Genomic DNA, 19,033 nt, shown 5'->3' on the forward strand with positions numbered 1-19,033 from the left:
AAGTTGCGTCTTGATTTTGAGTTCATGAGAGCAAATATGCAGTCAAAACTCGAGATGAGATAAAACTATCTAATGGTATATTTGTGAACCTTGAATTAGAATTGAATTCCGTAATTGAAATATTTCAAGTGTTTAGAAACCCCTATTTGGAATTGGAATTGACTCAATTCCTTATCAATTTCAAACTAGTTAAAATTTGGGGTTCTCAAATACCTACCATATGGTAGTCATTTCAATTCCATCACTTACGTTTTATTTTGTGACGCAAATTTCATCAAAATATTTTTATTTATGATATTTTTTCCGATCATAAATATTTTCTGAGACAACATTTAATTTTTTCAAATATAAAACATCCAAGGACCTCGACCCATATCCATCTCGCCCAAATTCAATTCCAATTCTAATTCTAGGGGTTTCCCAAACGCAATTTTAGAATTGGATTTGGAATTGAATTCAAACATTTAAATTTCTACAATTGAAATCATGAAAATGAAATCAATTCTGTGTTTCCAAACACTGCCGAATGTAAAAGATGGAACTTTTTACAATTGAATTTCACACTCGTGAAACAAAAACCGAGATCTTCTGCATAAATTTTTTACTGTCGGTCGAGAAAGAGCAAAAGGAGTTGAGATTTTTGCAACGAAAAACGCGAAACTTGGTTCATATAATCATATCCAGATTCTGGTTATTTACTATATACAACATAACCCGGCAACAATAATAAATGAGCGCTAATCTGAAGTACATGAGACAATATGCGTCAGCGTCACTATGTTAGCAAGTAGAGACGATTTGAGTACAACCAATTTTAAAGAGCATTACATGATTCAGATTACACGATACAAAATCAGCCTCCAAATCTCTGCAATTGATTCAAAGCCGATTAGAAGTACAGGATAATGTGCATGACAGCAATTTTATGATCTCACTTTAGCAAGTCGTGCTCTTATTGCTTCCAGTTCTTCCTCATCATCTACACCCCCGGCAATTGGTTCTTCATCCTGCAAGACATGCAAAGAGAGGCTCCAGCTAAGCTAAACAAATAAAAAGCATTAAACTTAAGATGAAAGAAATGGATGATAGACTTGCCTTTACACTAGTGCTCTGTGCAGGCGCCTTGTTCTTCACTCTTCTTGCAGCAACCGGAAGTTGTGCAGTAGTCTCTGTTGCCAGTTCCGTCAAAACCTTCTCAACCTCTTCCTTTGTCTCCTCTTCTATGTCTTCGGAGTCCAATGCATCGTCAAGAGCCTCGTTAACAAATTCTTCAATAACTCCAGCCTAAGAAGTTAAAATGAAGAATAACTACTTGTGTTATGTTTAACATATTGGCAAGTCGGATAACCCAATGATGTACACGCAGACATCAGAGGCCCACAAGACATCAAGCTCTGATCCAGAACAACATCAGGAACCTAACATACAACTTCTTACGAGGACAAAAGTGCACAAGATTAATGAATCAATCCCCAAACAAAGCTCTCACATTTCCGTTGCGTTTGAAAAGTTCAAAAAGACTAAACTTCCCGACCTAATCGTTTTAAGTTTGAAAAGATACCTTGACCATCTCTTTGCTGAACTCTTGCATAGTGACAGCTACTTGTGGAGCCTTCATGAGATTATTAACAATTTTCATCACCTCTTCACTCTTTTGTAAATGACCCACTGTACGAGCAATTGCTGTAATACATCCCAAAATGAATTAGTATACCAAGATATGTTGCTGGCCGTAAACATAGCAAGGAATACCACACGGCTGAAAGCTTAAGGAAAGACGCACAACTTCATCAGAAGCTGAAAGACCATGAAATCCAGGATATGCAATACGACGTAAAAATAGTTTGCTTAGCTTTAATGAACGTGCACATAGGGACCAACTCTCATATGTATTCCGAAGGAAGTCATTTTAATGAATCACATAACTAATAAAATGTATGAGTAATAAATAGGAAAAATCAACGTACCAACACTTTCTCCAAGGTGCATCGATATGGAGTTCAGTTGAGCTTTATTCTCATACAGGCGATTGACAGTTTTCCTTGATCTGACAATTTCTCTGGCAAGTGACTGATACAATAAAATACCAAAAAACCTAGTTAGTACAGCTAGTCTTGCTATAGACGGATATATCCGTCTATAGCTAAAGACGGGTCAAATAGCTTGAAAGTGGTGACATTTTTTGCCCCCACCACCCCACTTGTTGCTTGTCCTATTAGGAATGTGGTATTGTATTTGGCCCTTCTTTAGTTATAGACGTATATGTGCCGTCTATAATGAGATTTTGTGTAGTTAGTAAAGGGTGCAAAATGTGAAAACCATGCAATTGTTGGAAGGGCAGCCTAAATCTCTAAACGTGAAATGTAATTAATCACATTATCACTTCTTGAGAACTTGAAGCATCCTCAAATATTAGTACATAAAATGAAACTGTGCACTTGAAAAAATAGGTAAGCGGAGACGCGGTATAAAAAATTTTGGTTCTCACGCAATAAAGCTGGCTACAGTGATAAGACCTTCCAAAGCAAACCTAAATAAACTCGATGCAATCTAGGTACATGCTCTAGGTTTATTAGGTTCAACCCCGATCAAGTGATCATCCAAACAAATACAAAATGCCGATAGCTGGATAGATAAGATCGAATACAATATCACAAGTCACAGCTTAAGTAAAAGTATTACTAAGGATATTTCCCAAAATTTTGTGCTAGCCAAGAAAGGGTAAACCATATTTAAGGCAATTTGATATTTATCTATCTAAACAAACTTTTAGAGATAAAATGATCAGACCAGGCACTCCTAACTCCTAAGTATGAAAGAAAAGAATATACAACAACAACAACATCAGAGCCTTAATCCCAAAATGATTTAGGGTCGGCTGACATGAATCCTCCTTTAGAACCGTCCATGGGTGAACGCACACCTCAAAATGCGAATAGAAAAGGGAAAAATGAAAAACAAAAGGGAGAGCGAAAATGTAATACAGAGTCGAGGTAAACTTACAGGTTTTAAAAACGAATTCCGGATTTCTTTTATAAAAACTTAAAATTTAAATCGAGAGAAAATTAAAACGATTTTGAAAACCGAAATAGAATTAAGGATCTGGAATGCCTTAAAAGTAAACTAAGTAAAATATATAAGAAAGTGGTTGGAAAAAAAGTGTAATAAAGGAGAGAAGAACAAATTTTTTTTTTTTTAAATTAAATAAAAACACTAAATATGTCAAAAAACATCAAATACTAAAAATCCACATGTATCATTTCCCTCCATTGGTCTAGTGGTAGAATAGTACCCTGCCACAGTACAGACCCGGGTTCGATTCCCGGCTGGTGCATTGAATTTTTAGTATTTGATGTTTTTTTGAAGTATTTGATGTTTTTTTTTGACATATTTAGAGTTTTTTTTTTTTTAAGAAATTAAATTATTTATTCTTCTCTCCTTTATTACACTTTTTTACCAACCACTTTCTTATAGATTTTACTTGGTTCATTCCGGATCTTTAATTCTATTTCGGTTTTTAAAAATCGTTTTAATCTTTTCTCTCGACTTAAATTTTCAAGTTTTTATAAAAGAAATCCGGAATTCGATTTTAAAACCCCTAAGTTTACCTTGATTTTCTATTACATTTTTGTTCTCCCTTTTTGTTTTCATTTTCCCCTTTTTTATTATTCGCTTTTTGAAGGGTGCGTTCACCCATGGCCGGTTCGAAAGGATGATTCATGTCAGCCGACCGCAAATCAATTTGGGATAATTTGGGATTAAGGCTCTGATGTTGTTGTTGTTGTTGTTGTTATCATTTCCCTCCATTGTGCCCTCTCTGTCACCATATTCTCCTCAAACCCCAGAAATCTCATATCGTGCTCTATCACTCTCTACCATGTCTGTCTCGGTCTCCCTCTACCTCTAGGGACCTTTTCAGTTCTCCAAGTCTCCAACCTCCTAACTGGTTCGTCCATAGGTCACCTTCTCACATGGCCAAACCATCTTAGTCGATTTTTCATCATCTTGTCCTCTATTGGCGCCACTTTTACCTTTTCCCTAATCATCTCATTCCTTAATCGATCTTTCCTTGTATGTCCGCACATCCACCTCAACATACGGCTAGAAACCAGTTGCCTTGACGGAAAAAAAAAACACGGCATTTCAAACACCCAAGTAGATGCGTTAACAATCAGTTATCAAAGTATAAGTTAACTGTAAGTCAGAAGATGCACATCAGAAGAAGACTTACAGGATGCAGTTAAAAAACAGTTAAAAAACAGTGGTCAATGCCAAGTGACAGTTAGGGGAAACGAAGGAGAATGCTACTTCTAAGAAACTACGATCAGCATCGCAATTTACCAAAGAACATCCAGCAGGAATTAAACATGTTAAGGATTGCTAATTGGAGGTAACAGTTTAAGAAAGTGTTTTACCAGTTGATAATCAGCCTCATCTCATATGAGCGCCTAACTCTCCAAAATCATCGGCATCTACTGCATCTTCAGCCAAGCGAACTGCGTCTAGCTTTTGCTTCAGAATTTCAATTGCCTCAACAGTGAATATGAATGAGTCCTCTCTTGGATAAATTTCAACAAGTCCTGGCTTCCCCATGGCCTCTGCTTTCTTTAGGACGTCGTCATATATAGGCCTCGGGGTCAGACCATAAATGTTAAAAATGTCCCAGGCAATAAAGCTTAGTATCTAGAATTTATTACGGCAATGGTAACTGAAAAGATGAAGTAAATCTAAATGGGCAAACTTTTTATACAGAAATGGGCAAAGGACTTGAAATAAATCGGCCATTACCATTTACAGCCTGCAACAAAAACACACAGCAAATACCCAAGTCCCCAATAAGTTAACTATGAATTCAAATGACCCTCGCAAACTCTACTATTTTATTTTTGAAGAAGATCAAGTGAAGCAACGTCAATGGGCAACATATAACATACTCTATAATTACAATCATTTACAAAAATAGATTGGCTTGATGACCAAAAACTCCATGGATTTAAGTCCCAGGGTACATAAGGCTCATGTAGTCAGTCACCCAATCTCATAGAAATTAGCTTCTTTACAAATTGCCTTACTATCTTGACTACTCGATAAGGAAGCAAGCTAAACAATAAAAGTCTAAAAGAGCTAGAACTTCTATTTGAGGAATAGAAGTGAAACACGGGGAAAGGATAGGGATAAATGGTTTGAACAGAGCACTACAAATCAATACTATTTATTACGAAAGTTCCATAACTAGTTAACTACTACACAATGTCACACTGTAAAGACAAAAGATAAACATGAGCTATTGCCGGAATAATAATCAACTAACCGTGATTTGTTGACCCCTGCACAGCATTGACTGGTTTCAGATGCCCATGTAAATCAATGGAAACCCGGCTGGGCAATTTGTACTTCTCAGCACCAACAATTGTTTGCTTCCTCATATACAATTGAATGTCATGGCGCCAATTTTCTTTCAATATACTTCCCATGGCTGTCAACAGAAGTACAGATATAGACTTAAAAAGGACTTGAGCTTGAGAAGGTTATACTTTTTTCCCTAATTGGCTAGATACCTAAATTAGCGACATTATATCTTTTACTCCTTACTAAGATATTCAGCGTCGCTGTTTCCATCAAGCCTATATGAAAGTACCATCAACCCTATGGTATTACAACTTGGTTGCAACTTGCAACACAGCATCTCGACCCAATCAAAGAAATTTCTAAAGTTATCTGGGGTGTAGACTACATTTTGAGGCAGCATTGGCCTCCTTGATGCACTAATTCTGATAATGATATGAAGTCTCAAGCTAAGATATATTGCCATGATCGATCGTGTTTCAAATGCTAGGCCAAAATAAATACTTCCGATGTCTTGGACTCTCGGTCATATATTTACGTTTTTTTATTCTTTCTGAGGGTATTTTAATCACATATGAAAAATGATTGGGACGGAGGAAGTGTAAGAATTCTTATCATTACCAAAAATAATGTGTAGTATTTGCTTAATTCAATAAACTCTAACAACCAAAGTTAGTTCCTCTGCTAATACAGTAAACCCAAATCCAATTCCGGTTGTATAACCTTTTATCCATTTTCAGAACTATTACAAACTTGAGGCTCATTACAACAACTTCCTAGGCATCAATCTCCAAAACACACTGAAAAATTCTCAGCTATGCGCGCAATAATAAACTAACATACATTCCCATCAAACATGTATCTAGTTTCCAGTTCCAAGTCCGCATATATCGATCAACCCAAACATAATCTACCCGAAGCTTGCCAAATTATTTTCTAATTCAACAAGTACACGTCTTGCAAAATATTTCCCGCAAAATGCTAATGTTTACCATCCAATTAATATCTATAATCATAATTCATAAAGGTCTCCTATAATGCCATTTTACAGTCACGTAATGTAAAACCGCCTTTTATTTACCAAAATAGGTATACACAAAAAAACTTGGTAACTACGATTCTGCAAGTGCTTTTATAAGGGTATTTACGTAAAACAGCAGACGGTTTTACAATAAACTTGGCTAATGTAAAACCGCGTTACACAAATAATTGATTTATTGTGTTAACCAAAGGCAGCAATTCAGTGAACAACATTCAATCAGAATTAAGGACAAACAAAACAAATTACTTAGTTTAACATTCTGAATTGTCAATACCAGTCAGGGTGATATTATTCTTAGTATTATCATTAGTGGCGGAACCCCTAATCAAGCACTTTACAGCTAACCAACCTCGAGACCCACTATAAGATAGTCAAAAACCTGATTCCATGCCTAAACATTAGTGTGGGCAAGATCAACATGCCACTTCGACGAAAGAATAAGCAAGAATCCGACCGCTCTCTGGCAGACCAAAGCGTGGGCCTATGAATTGAACCTTTCCCCACAACGGGCAGAATTCATGGTCACCTTAGCAACATAATTTCACAATGCAAATAGAAAAGCTTTAGCAAAGCCTTTGCAGTAACAGAAGTACCAAAGCTACCTAACTATACGCCAATTTAACGCAATGCACGTCATCATGTGATGAGGCAGTCACTTGAATAACTCAGTTGCATGTTTGGAGAGCAGAATACTAAGGTTGCTAGCATTTTTGGGACATACCAAGCACAGAAGGCCAACATCACAAATTATAGCCTAACGCAATGAATAGAGTCTCATCCAGTACGTCAAACTGCAATGTACAAAGGTATTTAGAGATTACATGTCTGGCCATGGCTCTGATCTTTCTACTCTGATTTTTCTACTCTTCGGTGAAACGATATAACATATAAGAAAAAAACTGCATGGTAAGTGTCCCAGGGTCACCATCTTGCATTTTTTACATACCTGAGAATTAGAACACGACACATGGAAAAGGCACAATCCTCCACTGCAATAGTTCTGTCATGTGCCCATGAACCCTAAAGGACTCCCTGTGATGCGACTACTAACCATTTCTGAAACAACTGACGGCTGAACATTATCCTACAGGGAAAAAACTCTTCAGTTTATGATATGTGATAAAAGTTTAGCACACAGTAGATACAAGGTTCATAACTTCAAATTTATGTAAAATGTTCTTTGTAGGGACCTGAAACACATACCTAGGATATGTTTCTCCCAGTAAAGAATGTGAATGCTGAGGTCTAAAGTCCCAACAACACTGTTTCAGTCTGTGCTTCTAGCATTTTTATCTTCCAGTTTCACCTAAAACGCTGTTTTCGTTGCCACTACCACCGTCATCCGTCGAATCGTATATTCCCTCCTATTCTCTCCTGGCAATTCATATTGGTGCTAATGAATGATGATCGATGATAGAAAAAAGTGGAGATGTTTATATCGTTTTCGAGCCCTGAACCACCACTGCTACATCTTCAAGCTACAAACCATGGTCCAGGAATGGTGGATAGTTTGTTGTTTTATTCTATTCATTTAATTCAATGGGCAAACTACTACTCCATATTTAAATGAATTGGATATCAAGATGGAGTATACTCCCTCCGACCCAAACCAAAGGTAACACTTACTATAAACGGACGATACAAACTAAAGGTAACATTCCTTATTTGGCCCACAACATTACCAAATTGTCCTTATACCCATTTGATATTTACACAAAATGTCAATACATGGCCACCCACCAACCCACAATTACATGGCCCACCTATTTTTTTCCCTCTTACCCTTACTTTTTCCATTTTGCCCTATGTTACCTTTGGTCTAGGTCGGAGGGAGTATAACATTAGAGATTGTTGCTTGTTTAATGGAGTTTTGTTTTCCGATGAATTGTTTTGCCTCGATAGTAATGGTGACCTGTTGAGAATCTCTAGGTAGAAAGTGCGAGCCAGTTGTTGGAAAATGGTTATTGAACTGTAACTCAGTTTAGGGTGATGGAATTATAATGGACTATTTTACCCCCTATTTTCTATTGAAAAAGTAAACTATGAGTTTGTGAACCATTTTACCATTTAATGAGAGAGCTCTAAATTGAGTTTTCTCGCTGCCACGTCAGCAGTATAAAGGTCTTATAATAATATAATGATTGCCTATATACCTTGACAGGCCCGAATAATCCATTGAAACTTCCAAAAAAAAACTTGTCATTGCCATCCAAAAGTTTGTACTTGGACCATAAAATGTAAACCCTGAAATTAGAAAATTACAATAACAGATAAGAGAAATTACTTCGTATAGTTGAGCAAAAAAACAATGATAACTTTCAGAAATATATACACAGAATTCAGAAAAGAAACTGCAGAATACTAACACAGATGCTGTGCTGGAGATAATAACAGGCTTTCGGCCATATCAATCGGCAACCATCCCCCATAAAACAGATGTCAAACCCCTTCCAAGCATAAACGAACATCCTTCGACATATTTCACATGAGCAAAACAGTAAGGTGGACAAGTTCTTACACTTAAAATTCAACTGAAAAATGTAAATAAAATCCCTTTGTAAAGATAGATGAGAAGGGATTGTAAAGCAGTCTTTCCAACACAAAAAAATTGCCTAAACATGAAACGTAAACAAAGGACTGTTACGGAATATGTAAACCATTAATTGACCAGCAACAGTTCAACTAGCAACATTTTCCGCCAAACTACGAATTCAAAGGAATACAAACCATTAATTGACTAACTCAACGTCTCCGATTCCGTAAATCCAATCTCATCAAGCAATTAAACTAATCTCAAACTAGCAGATGCAAAAACCCAGCTAAAATCACAAACCCAGCAGCTGAAATTAGAAATTTTGATACCATTAATTATTTAAACAGCAAGAGACCCGCCAAATTAGCACAAACCCTCAAACTATAATCACCTAATTACTAACAAAATCAAAAACAACCCAATTAATCACAATCAAACTCTAATAACTAAACACATCAAGATACCCAATTTAATTAATCTAAGACTATATAATTATAATTATAAAAGAATAAAATAAAAAGAAGAAGAATTAACACGGTGTAAATAAGTAAGAGCACACATTCTTGCTTAAGACGGGTTTAAATAAGATAGATGGACAAAAGCAGAATACGTTAGCTACTAGCAAAAAGTTTGTCCCACATCTGCCTCTTCTTGGCTATATGAAAGTCCCTGACCTGCATGTATATAAGGATTAGTTTAAAATACTATCAACCCTGAGTTCTTTACATAATTCTCAAAGTATTTACATATGCTTTTGGTCGGATGACACGACGGTCCACCAGTCACTTGGGTACAGCTCAAGAAAAGATGATTGTGAAGCCGTCTTTCTAACGCAAAAAAAAAAAAATTAATTGCCTAAATGGGAAACATAAACAAAGGACTGTTACGGAATATGTAAACAAATGGATGACAGAAGAGAGCAAAACAGCTTAACTGTCATGTGTCAAATTAATAGAACTATATTTGCGCAAGCAAAACATCCGTGAACAACTTCAACTGAACACTCTTTTATCATACTGCCTCCTCTTGAGGTTTGTCCACTAAAGTATGAAACTCTCACTTGAGCCACATCGCAGTAGTACTTGGACTACTCACACCCTCACAGAGTCACAGGTATCTTGTTAGTTGTGAAAAGCTCGAATGCTCAACAAACTAAAAATAACAAAAAAAGACTGAATATTCTTCTCTTACCATGAAATAGAGGAGCACTGCAATTAAGATCAAAGTGCCAATTATAAATGAGGAAGAAAGAGGAACTGAGATAGTGTTTTAGGTTTGAAATTGGGGAATAGAAATGAGGACTTGGTAAAGTGAAAATGAATGTTGGAGAGAAAAGCAGGGGGAATGAATGAGAGTCTAAGGTAGGAATGGAAAAAGGAACTGCACGTAATAAAAGTCTGTGCCACTGCTCTGGCTGCATGTGATGCAGACACGGGGACAGATAAGCTTGCAAATAAGGCATGTCAGAGGTTTTATAAGTCAAAGAACCCCAACAGCAGCAGTAAGGAAAACGGGCCAAACATAGCCCTGTAAAGGCATTTGTATAGAACGTAGTAGAGCCCGCCTTCAATGTAAAGGTGACATCCACTACCGTCACCAATGACGCCACAACCACCCTGAACTACGGCCAACAACGATTGCCACCAACGAGCATAGAACACCTGCCTACTACAACTGTGAAACTGAGGCAATACAGCCTGGATGATAAGAATGACAGCTCAGCCATTAGTCATCACTAGGTTGTTACATAATACACTGGTGGTTGAGTTTGTTAGTTAGTTAGAGAACTTTCTAGATGTTTTCCTTCTTCTCTGTACATATTGTAGGAGTATAAATAGATAGATGTATTGATGTACATATCGTTCTTAACTTACACATAATAAAATCATCCTATATTTAGCTTTCTCTCTCTAACAATTCCTTAATCATCCTGCAAACTTACAATATAACTTTAATGGCTTCCTTCATCTTCGTAATAAAGATCTCTGAGTTTCACAACAACCACCATCAATGAACCGATCAAAGTGCAGCTAGCTTTGTGGGTGAACTAATATACCAGCACTACACCTCAAAAATCAAAGAGATAAATACCTAACCTACATTGAAGGCTGAACTTGAGCCCGATGTTCTTCGTCCTCAACAATTGTAACTGTATTAAAAACTCCACATATAAGGATTCAACCGGAAAAGGCAAACGATGATGAAAATAAATAAGCAAAATGAGTAAGACGAAAAACATCAGACGGTCACCATATTTCTCCTGTTCATTCTTCATTCTAATCTCTGTCAGTTACAATAGTTCCATGTATAAAGTCAGAAACTTTGGTACGGAGAGAAACAAGGATATAAAAAAGGCAAATGATACCTATGTATATGGACTCACAAATTCCTTCAGAAGTGTTAACAAATCCGTCTCTAAACAACCATCAAAACTAAGACCCCCCACATTTAAATTAGGTTAAAACTCATCAAAAATCTGCTAATTTTAGCAGTTCTTGTTTCGCAACCTAAATCCATAACCAGACTTGAGATATAACACACTTCAATTGAACACAAAATTCCATAAAACCCCAACTCAACCCTGAAAAGAAAAACCTCAAACAAACACTAAAGAAGCAATCAACTGTAACCCCAAAAAATTAAGCAAAGACCTATTTCAGTCAGCACCATTATCATAATTTCTAAATCTCTTTTTTTTTTGCCTTTACCGTGATTCCACTTACAATAATCCGCAAATTTGATCGACAATTGCCCGAAAGAAAAATCCAACTAAATGATCACATAACCTAAAAGATCTTTCCATATAAATATATAATACACAACTACCCAGATAAAAAGCAATGATAATTGATAAGCACCAAAATGAACATGAACCCAGAAATATGAACCAATAACCACGCATGAAAGGCAGTGAAGAAAGAGGGAAAAATAAACGCAAAAAAATGTCAATGGTAAAGTACTCGAATACTTACTCAACTGAAAAGAAAAATACTTACTGAACCAGGGGTGCCAACAAACAAAGCATATTAAGCTAATAATGCTGTATTTGGGTGTGACATTGTCCCACCATGTGAAGTAGGTAATGACCTGAAGCAGCAGAAGAGGAAGTATCGACATAAAGTTGTAAAAACCGCAGGGCACAACAGGCCAGGAGGCATAGGAAAGAACAGTAATGGATGAATCACGAGTGGAAGCACCTGACGCGGGAACCTATACACAAGAACTGCACACAACTTAGTAAACTCAAGAGAACTTGAATGCCTAAATGGTGGTGTTCATAAATCTAAAATAATGAAATGAATAAGATCGTCAACATGAAACCTACTGAAGACAAGGTCTGCTCTGCACTGCAAACGTCGGCATGTTATCAACACCTGAAGTAAGAAGTGTCAATAATACTAAAGATAACAGACGGAGCAAGCTGCTAGGGGCAATCATAATTACAATACATACCTTGGGAGACCCAAAGGTAGCAAACCACACCTGAGGTACACTGACCAGGGGTGCCAACAAACAAAGCATATTGAGATAATAATTGGCCCACCATAAAAAGTAGGTAATGGCCTGAAGTAGCAGAAGTGGAAGTATCGTCATAACGTTGTAAAAACCGCAAGGCACTACAGGCTAGACGGCATATGAATGGACCTGAACCAAGAGCCAAGACAGAACCAAACAACGCACCACGGATATCCAAGTAACACCCTTCATCATCTGCAACAACGGCAGTTGATCCAGGTTACAAACCTGATTGCAAGGGCCAAAAAAACATCTAGCCTACCATACGAAGCAGGTAATGACCCGAGGCAGCAAAAGGTGAAGTGTCAACAGGGTATCCGGCATATGAATGGATGTATCTGATGTGGGAGGCTGTAACCTGAGCCAAGCCAGAACCACACAACGCACCACGAATCTCCAAGTAACAACTTTCACCATCTACAACAATGACAGATCATAAAACCCTGATTGCAAGGGTCCAAAAAACATGAAAACCCAAAATAAAGTACTACCCAAAATACCCATATAATAAGTGTATACCTGAAAATAGAGTTGAGGCCACATCCCAGACGACGGCAGGCCTCAGCAGCTGCCACACCGTCAGCGACAACCCCAAAAAAAAACAGCAGCCGTTAAAAAAGGAAAAGTAATTATAAAGTACGGCGCAAAGCACCCATATAATAAGCGTGTTCCTGAAAATAAAGCCATGGCACATCCCCGAAGTCGACACGCCTCAGTAGCATGTCGCACTGTCAGCAACAACAAACAAAAAAACACCAGCCTGCCAAAAAAATAAAACTAATGGATCATTCAGGAATGGAAGCCGTAGACTAAATCTGAACACAACTTAGCAAACTGAAAGGAATTTGAATGCCTAAATGGTGTAGTTGTTCGTAAATCGAAAATAATGAAATGAATAAGATTGCCAACATGATTGACAGCGATAATCAAGGTACATGAGTAAAAACTCAGAATACGAAGATCAAAACACCAATCAAAAGAGACCAGAAAACAAAGATGAAAATAATTAACAATGAAAAGAAGAAAGACGTCAATGGAAATAACAAACCAAACAAAACCCGCCAAATTAATCAGTAGTAATTAAGCCAAATGAACAGGTAACACTCAAATAAAAACCCTAAAACTGAATAGAACCACTTTAAATTGAACAAAACCAGGTTGATCATACCTCAGAAATGCAAAATCGATGGACACGGCAGATTTGATTGAAATTCGGCAGGGCATAACTGAAAGACGAAAGCTGAAGAAATAATTGATAGAGCAAATAAACAAAAATGAAGAAAGGAGAGAGGCAGAAAAGGAGAATGATGTATAGAAATTATGAAGAGAGGACTGAGAAGGCGGAATGTGTGAGAATTGGCGCCGGTTTGTATGTGGGTGGAGAGGATGAGGGTTTGAGGGTAGACTGAATGGATGAATGGAGGGCCGGGATTGAAGAGGCAAAATCAAGGGTTGAAAATCAACACAAAGGCACTATTCCTAAGGAATAGTAGAAGGCCTTACATTCTTTTTAAAGGGTGTAGATTCTATTATTATATTATATACTTAAAATTTGGTACCATACCCCTAGATTAAAAGATCAACTTCAGAAACCCGGATTTCTCCAAGCTACAAGCTGTCAAAATAAAATAATGGCGCTCCCCTTCCAACTCCCGTAAGATAAATTTTGCTCCCACTCTAACCAAAAGGAAAGATAAAGTAGTGATAAACTACAGGTTGAACAAACCAAAAATAAATACATAATTTAATGGCGGGGAAAGAGGATTACTAATTACCTGTTGACAATTGCGGAACAATCTGCCTCAGAGGTTGATCTTACGGTCTAATCTATTTACACCAGCTCCCTCTTCTTTTACTTTCTTGATCTCCTATTTGACATAGCTCAGCAAAAACACTGATCGTAGTAGACTGCTTCATCCTCTTTCTTCACCACGTGTCAAAGCTAGCTGCACGGACCTTTTTTTTCATCCATATTACCTTCCACCACGATTCACAACACCCATTAATTTAAGAAAATAGAGCGCCAGTAAAAAAATTCCCGTGGTCGAAGAGTAAGGTTAGAGTAGTGGCTCCCCTCTCCAGTTAAAAGCCCCGAATGATTGGGAATTCCCGGACACAGCCTTGTGCAAAAGTTAGAAACACAGCCATACTCAAAGTCCCAACTGAACTCAAGAATGATTTGAAGACCAGTTGGACAAGTAGTAGTAGTAGTAGTAGTAGTAGTAGTAGTGTAGTACGTAATATCAAAGAAAACGATTCAAATAGTTAAAGGCCGAATCATAGCATACATTCACTGACAGGACACTGACAAGCACAGTCAGCTAGCAAAGAAGTAAAAACAATCTTGTCTAGCTTCAATCAAATAAAATAAAAGTATCTAACACAGGGGAACAAGGTATCAGTCACACACTCACGCCTAACCATATTTACAAGAAGACCAGCGCAAAATATCAGTGGAACGTATTAAGAGAACAGAAGGAATTCCATCATAAGACCTAAAAAAGTATGCATGATGCACTAAAGCACACAATGACAGTATTTTGAAGAGTTACATAAGAGGACAGCTTTCAAATATCCTAAAACCGAATTCCAAGCAGAAATGATCATCAAGTCATCAATTTAGAAACTTCAGGTTATCATGCGATAAATGTTTTAAGGAACAACAAAGGAGTGCAATTAACAGCTTCAAAGCCCTCATTAACCATTATATCACGGTAACATAATGCATTTTGAAAGTCCTCATTGACAATGAAACCTTGGATAATGGTATTGTAAGTGACACTATCGGCAGAGTTTCCAGGGTTTCCAAGGGTAAGGGATGAGTTTTCTATGGGTGGAGGGTTCATTTAGAGGGCAGAGGAGATAATTAGGTGGTGAGGGAGGGGAAGGGGCAGTCTGGTGGTTTGGTGGGTGGTTATAGTTTGATTGGTGGTGGTTGGGTGAGGGTGGTGGGTGATGGTGGAGGTTGGCTTAGGGTGGTGGTGGGAGGTGGTGGAAGTTGGGTTAGGATAAGGTGGTTGGATTAAAAGAGTGTGGGAGGTGACTTAGAGTAATGGTTGATAAAGGGTAGTGAAATAAGGGTAGGTTGGTAATTGCGGTTGTGTTTCCTAAAATGGAAACATAAACAACCTGTTGAACATGCCGAAAAGGAATATGTAAAGAACCGAGCGAACAGGAGGGAGTAGGAAATTGTAGATGACAATATTAGGAGCAACTACATTTAGACTCCATCTCCTTGAGAAATGCCAATGCCTCGTCAAGTTGTGCATTCTTACATTGCCTGTATAGCCAACTCATAGTTGACCAAATCATGAATCTTCAAGTCGACAATTTAGCATCTTCTGGAGAAACTCTTTGGTTTATCATGCGATAAATGGTTATGGAACAAAAAAAGAGTGCTAGCATCAGCCTCAAATCCCTCGTTAACCATTATATCACGGAAACATAATGCATTTCGCAAATCGTCGTTGAAAATGAATCCTCGCATAATTGTATTATAGGTAACATCATTAGTAGGGCATCCAGCTTGCTTCATTTTGTTAAAGAGCTTAATAGTTGTATTCATAAGACCTCTTTTGCAATACCCCATAATCATTGTAGTATAAGTTACATGATCGGGTACCAAACCCTTTGACAAGAGATCAGACACTAGGTTTTCAGCATCCTTAAATTGGCCATGCTCACACAAGCTGTGAATTAGAATATTGTAGATGAATATATTGGGAGCAACTCCATTAGAGTCCATCTGCTTGAGCAATGCCTTTGCTTTATCAAGCTCTGCATTTTTACACAACCCGTTTAATAAGGAACCATAAGTGCAAACATCTGACTTTACTCCATAGATTTGCATGTCATTGAACAGCCGAAGTGCCATTGGGATCCTATTAGATTTACACAATCTATCTATGAGTGTGTTATAGGCCACGACGTTCGGAGAGCATCCACCTTGCTTCATTTTGTTAAGCAGCTCAATAGCTGTATTCATAAGACCTATTTTGCAATACCCCTTAATCATTGTATTATAAGTTACATGATTGGGTACCATACCCCTTGATAGGAGAAGGGAGACTAGATTTTCAGCATCTTTAACCTGTCCAGCCTCACACAAGCTATGAATTAGGATATTGTAGATGAAAATATTAGGAGCAACTCCATTAGACTCCATCTCCTTGAGCAATGCCTTCACTTCATCAAGCTGTGCACTTTTACATAGCCCGTCTAACAAGGAACCATAAGTGCAAACATCTGGTTTTATTCCATAAGTTTGCATGTCGTTGAACAAGTGACGTGCCATTGGGATCCTATTAGATTTACACAATCCATCTATCAGATTGTTATAGACCATGACAGTAGGGGCAATCCCATGCTGAATCATTTCTTGCAATGCGTCAAGGGCTTTGTCAATGCTTTTCAGTTTAACATATCCATTGATCAGAATACTATAAGTCACTGCGTCAGGGTGGCAATGAGTTTGTACCATTAAATCAAAAACCTCTCTTGCCTTGTCCATTTGGCCGCACAAGCAATACCCTTCCAATAAAGCATTATAAGTAAATAAATCAGGAGCCACACCTTGTTCAGTCATTATATGTATAAGGGCGTGTGCTTCTTCCATCGATGTGTCCTTACATTGCATGCGAATCAACATGTTATAAGTAAAAATATTGGGTGCAATGTTGCTCTCAATCATCCCAAGTAACATTTCCTTGGCCTCCGCCTTACGACCTAGATTGAGCATTCCTCGAATCAATGTGTTAAACAAAACTGAACTAGACTCAAAGGGATACCCAAGCTTAAGGGACTTAGCAAGGAGAGAAAACCCGAAATCAACACGGTCTAAGTGGCAGTAACAATTAGCGAGGATGCAAATGGAACACAAATCAGGTCGGGTACCGGATAAGTCGAGATGTGAATAGAGAGAAATGACTGTAGAGTGATGATGTAGTGGTTTGAGTTTGAGCATTGCCGCCAATAGCCCATTAAAATGGTTAATCGAAGGTCGGGGCACAAGAAGCATCATTTGGTGGAATAGATTTATGGGAAATTGGATATTAGTAAACCCAATTTGACAATGTTGTCTAACAAAAACCAGAAACATTAGACAATTAAATTGGAAATGAGATTGAAATGGAAACCCTAAATTAGAGAAAGGGGAAGACATTTTATATTTCCAGGAAAGGGAGAAAGAGACGAAGAAATGAATACCAGAAAAGTAGAAGCGATTTGCAGAAGTGAAATTACCAGAATGCAATCTTCGAAAGAAATGGCGATCGATTTGCAGGAGTGAAATGAAGTGAGTTTGTCGGCTGAGTTTGTCGGCTAATGAAGTGAAATCACACGTTCGTACTAGACTTAGGTTTAAGATTTACTCATTTATGTCGATTATTTGTTTACCTCTCACAAATATATAAACCGTAAACAAATAACTGAGACGAATGGAAAAATAAAGATTCAATCTTTATATGAAAAAAAAAATTAGGGGGTAAAACAAGATTAGCAACATACTTCTTTTATATCGTTCGTTTGATTACCTTTAATTAAAACTAGTATAGGACCCGTGCTACAGCACGACATTTTTAAGATTAGGTTTATAAAGAGGAGAATTCAATAAAATTGTTTTTGGCATAAAATATATGATACTTTTAAGTTAATGTTATAATATAGTAGATATAATATTAGCAAGGAGGAAAAAATAAAGTTTATTACTGTAAAAGTATAGTTGAAACTAAGTTAGTCCTGTTCAAACTATTAATAATAATACAGTACTATAATGTTAAATCATTAAGGGAAACTAATTTATGAAATTAAGTTAGATGTAAATTATAATTAAAAAAACCTATTAACGTTAGAATTGTTAGTAATGAGATCTGCCAAATCAAAGGGAAATTCATTTGTTTCCATATATGATTGTTAATTATCAATGTCAGAATTTTTTTGGTTACACGTTAGAAGGTTAGTAATAGATCTGGCAATCAATGGAAAATCAATTTGTTTCCATATATGATTGTTAATTAGAAAAGTCAAAGATTATTTTTAAATAATGGGCTCAACATAGAATGTGATTGTGGTGTTTTCAATCCATAAAGCAGACCCATTAAAGTAGAGAGCACTTGGCGGGAAAATACTAAGAGAATTTTATTCTCTTAGTAGTAGGGGAGATTCCGGCACCAAAAAAAATATAATCCGTAAACAAATGATTGAGACGGAGTGATAACCCAAATAGACAAAAACTTTAGGGAAAATATCTCATGTTAATCAAATAGTACCAGCACATTAACGTCACATATATTACAGAAACACAAATCCTTTATTATTTACTAAAAGAATAAGTGAATCTATAAATTTTCCCGCTCAAATTTTTTCAACTATAAATTGGGCCTTAACATGTTTGGTAGTTATCTGGTATTAGGCTTAACATTTTTGCTCATTCTTATTTGTGAATATTTGTACAAAAATATATTCTACCAAAGTATTTTACTCTATGTCATATTATATCTCAAAAATTTCGTGCTTTAGCATGGGATCTACACTATTCTCATTGAAGACGGGTACTATCCCTCACAAGCTGAAGACGGATAGTGCCCCTCTCACAATAT

The 19,033-nt window shown here is 37.0% G+C and overlaps 3 protein-coding genes across 3 annotated transcripts; all 3 read right to left on the reverse strand.

The window, feature by feature from the left end:
• Nucleotides 1-632: 632 nt before the first annotated feature.
• On the reverse strand, nt 633-5,305 carry LOC141622779 (vacuolar protein sorting-associated protein 24 homolog 1-like). The gene is made up of 5 exons (XM_074438789.1): nt 4,416-5,305; nt 1,968-2,070; nt 1,562-1,683; nt 1,096-1,284; nt 633-1,007 (listed from the first exon to the last, which is right to left on the reverse strand). Exons 2-5 carry the CDS (start codon nt 1,987-1,989, stop codon nt 924-926), a joined length of 417 nt encoding a protein of 138 aa, XP_074294890.1. The 5' UTR covers nt 1,990-2,070; nt 4,416-5,305; the 3' UTR covers nt 633-923.
• On the reverse strand, nt 4,686-15,283 carry LOC141616841 (uncharacterized). Its single transcript, XM_074434002.1, has 18 exons — nt 15,119-15,283; nt 14,736-14,789; nt 14,213-14,259; nt 13,606-13,663; nt 12,957-13,005; nt 12,720-12,854; nt 12,375-12,632; nt 12,247-12,295; nt 12,119-12,131; nt 11,918-12,008; nt 11,013-11,204; nt 8,755-9,595; nt 8,542-8,632; nt 7,592-7,762; nt 7,335-7,472; nt 7,110-7,179; nt 5,312-5,476; nt 4,686-4,798 (listed from the first exon to the last, which is right to left on the reverse strand). Exons 1-12 carry the CDS (start codon nt 15,281-15,283, stop codon nt 9,540-9,542), a joined length of 1,167 nt encoding a protein of 388 aa, XP_074290103.1. The 3' UTR covers nt 4,686-4,798; nt 5,312-5,476; nt 7,110-7,179; nt 7,335-7,472; nt 7,592-7,762; nt 8,542-8,632; nt 8,755-9,539.
• On the reverse strand, nt 14,782-17,795 carry LOC141622778 (uncharacterized). The gene is made up of 2 exons (XM_074438788.1): nt 17,679-17,795; nt 14,782-17,162 (listed from the first exon to the last, which is right to left on the reverse strand). Exon 2 carries the CDS (start codon nt 17,137-17,139, stop codon nt 15,769-15,771), a length of 1,371 nt encoding a protein of 456 aa, XP_074294889.1. The 5' UTR covers nt 17,140-17,162; nt 17,679-17,795; the 3' UTR covers nt 14,782-15,768.
• Nucleotides 17,796-19,033: the final 1,238 nt, after the last annotated feature.

This window comes from Silene latifolia, chromosome X, assembly GCF_048544455.1.
Source record: "Silene latifolia isolate original U9 population chromosome X, ASM4854445v1, whole genome shotgun sequence".
NCBI lineage: Eukaryota > Viridiplantae > Streptophyta > Magnoliopsida > Caryophyllales > Caryophyllaceae > Silene > Silene latifolia.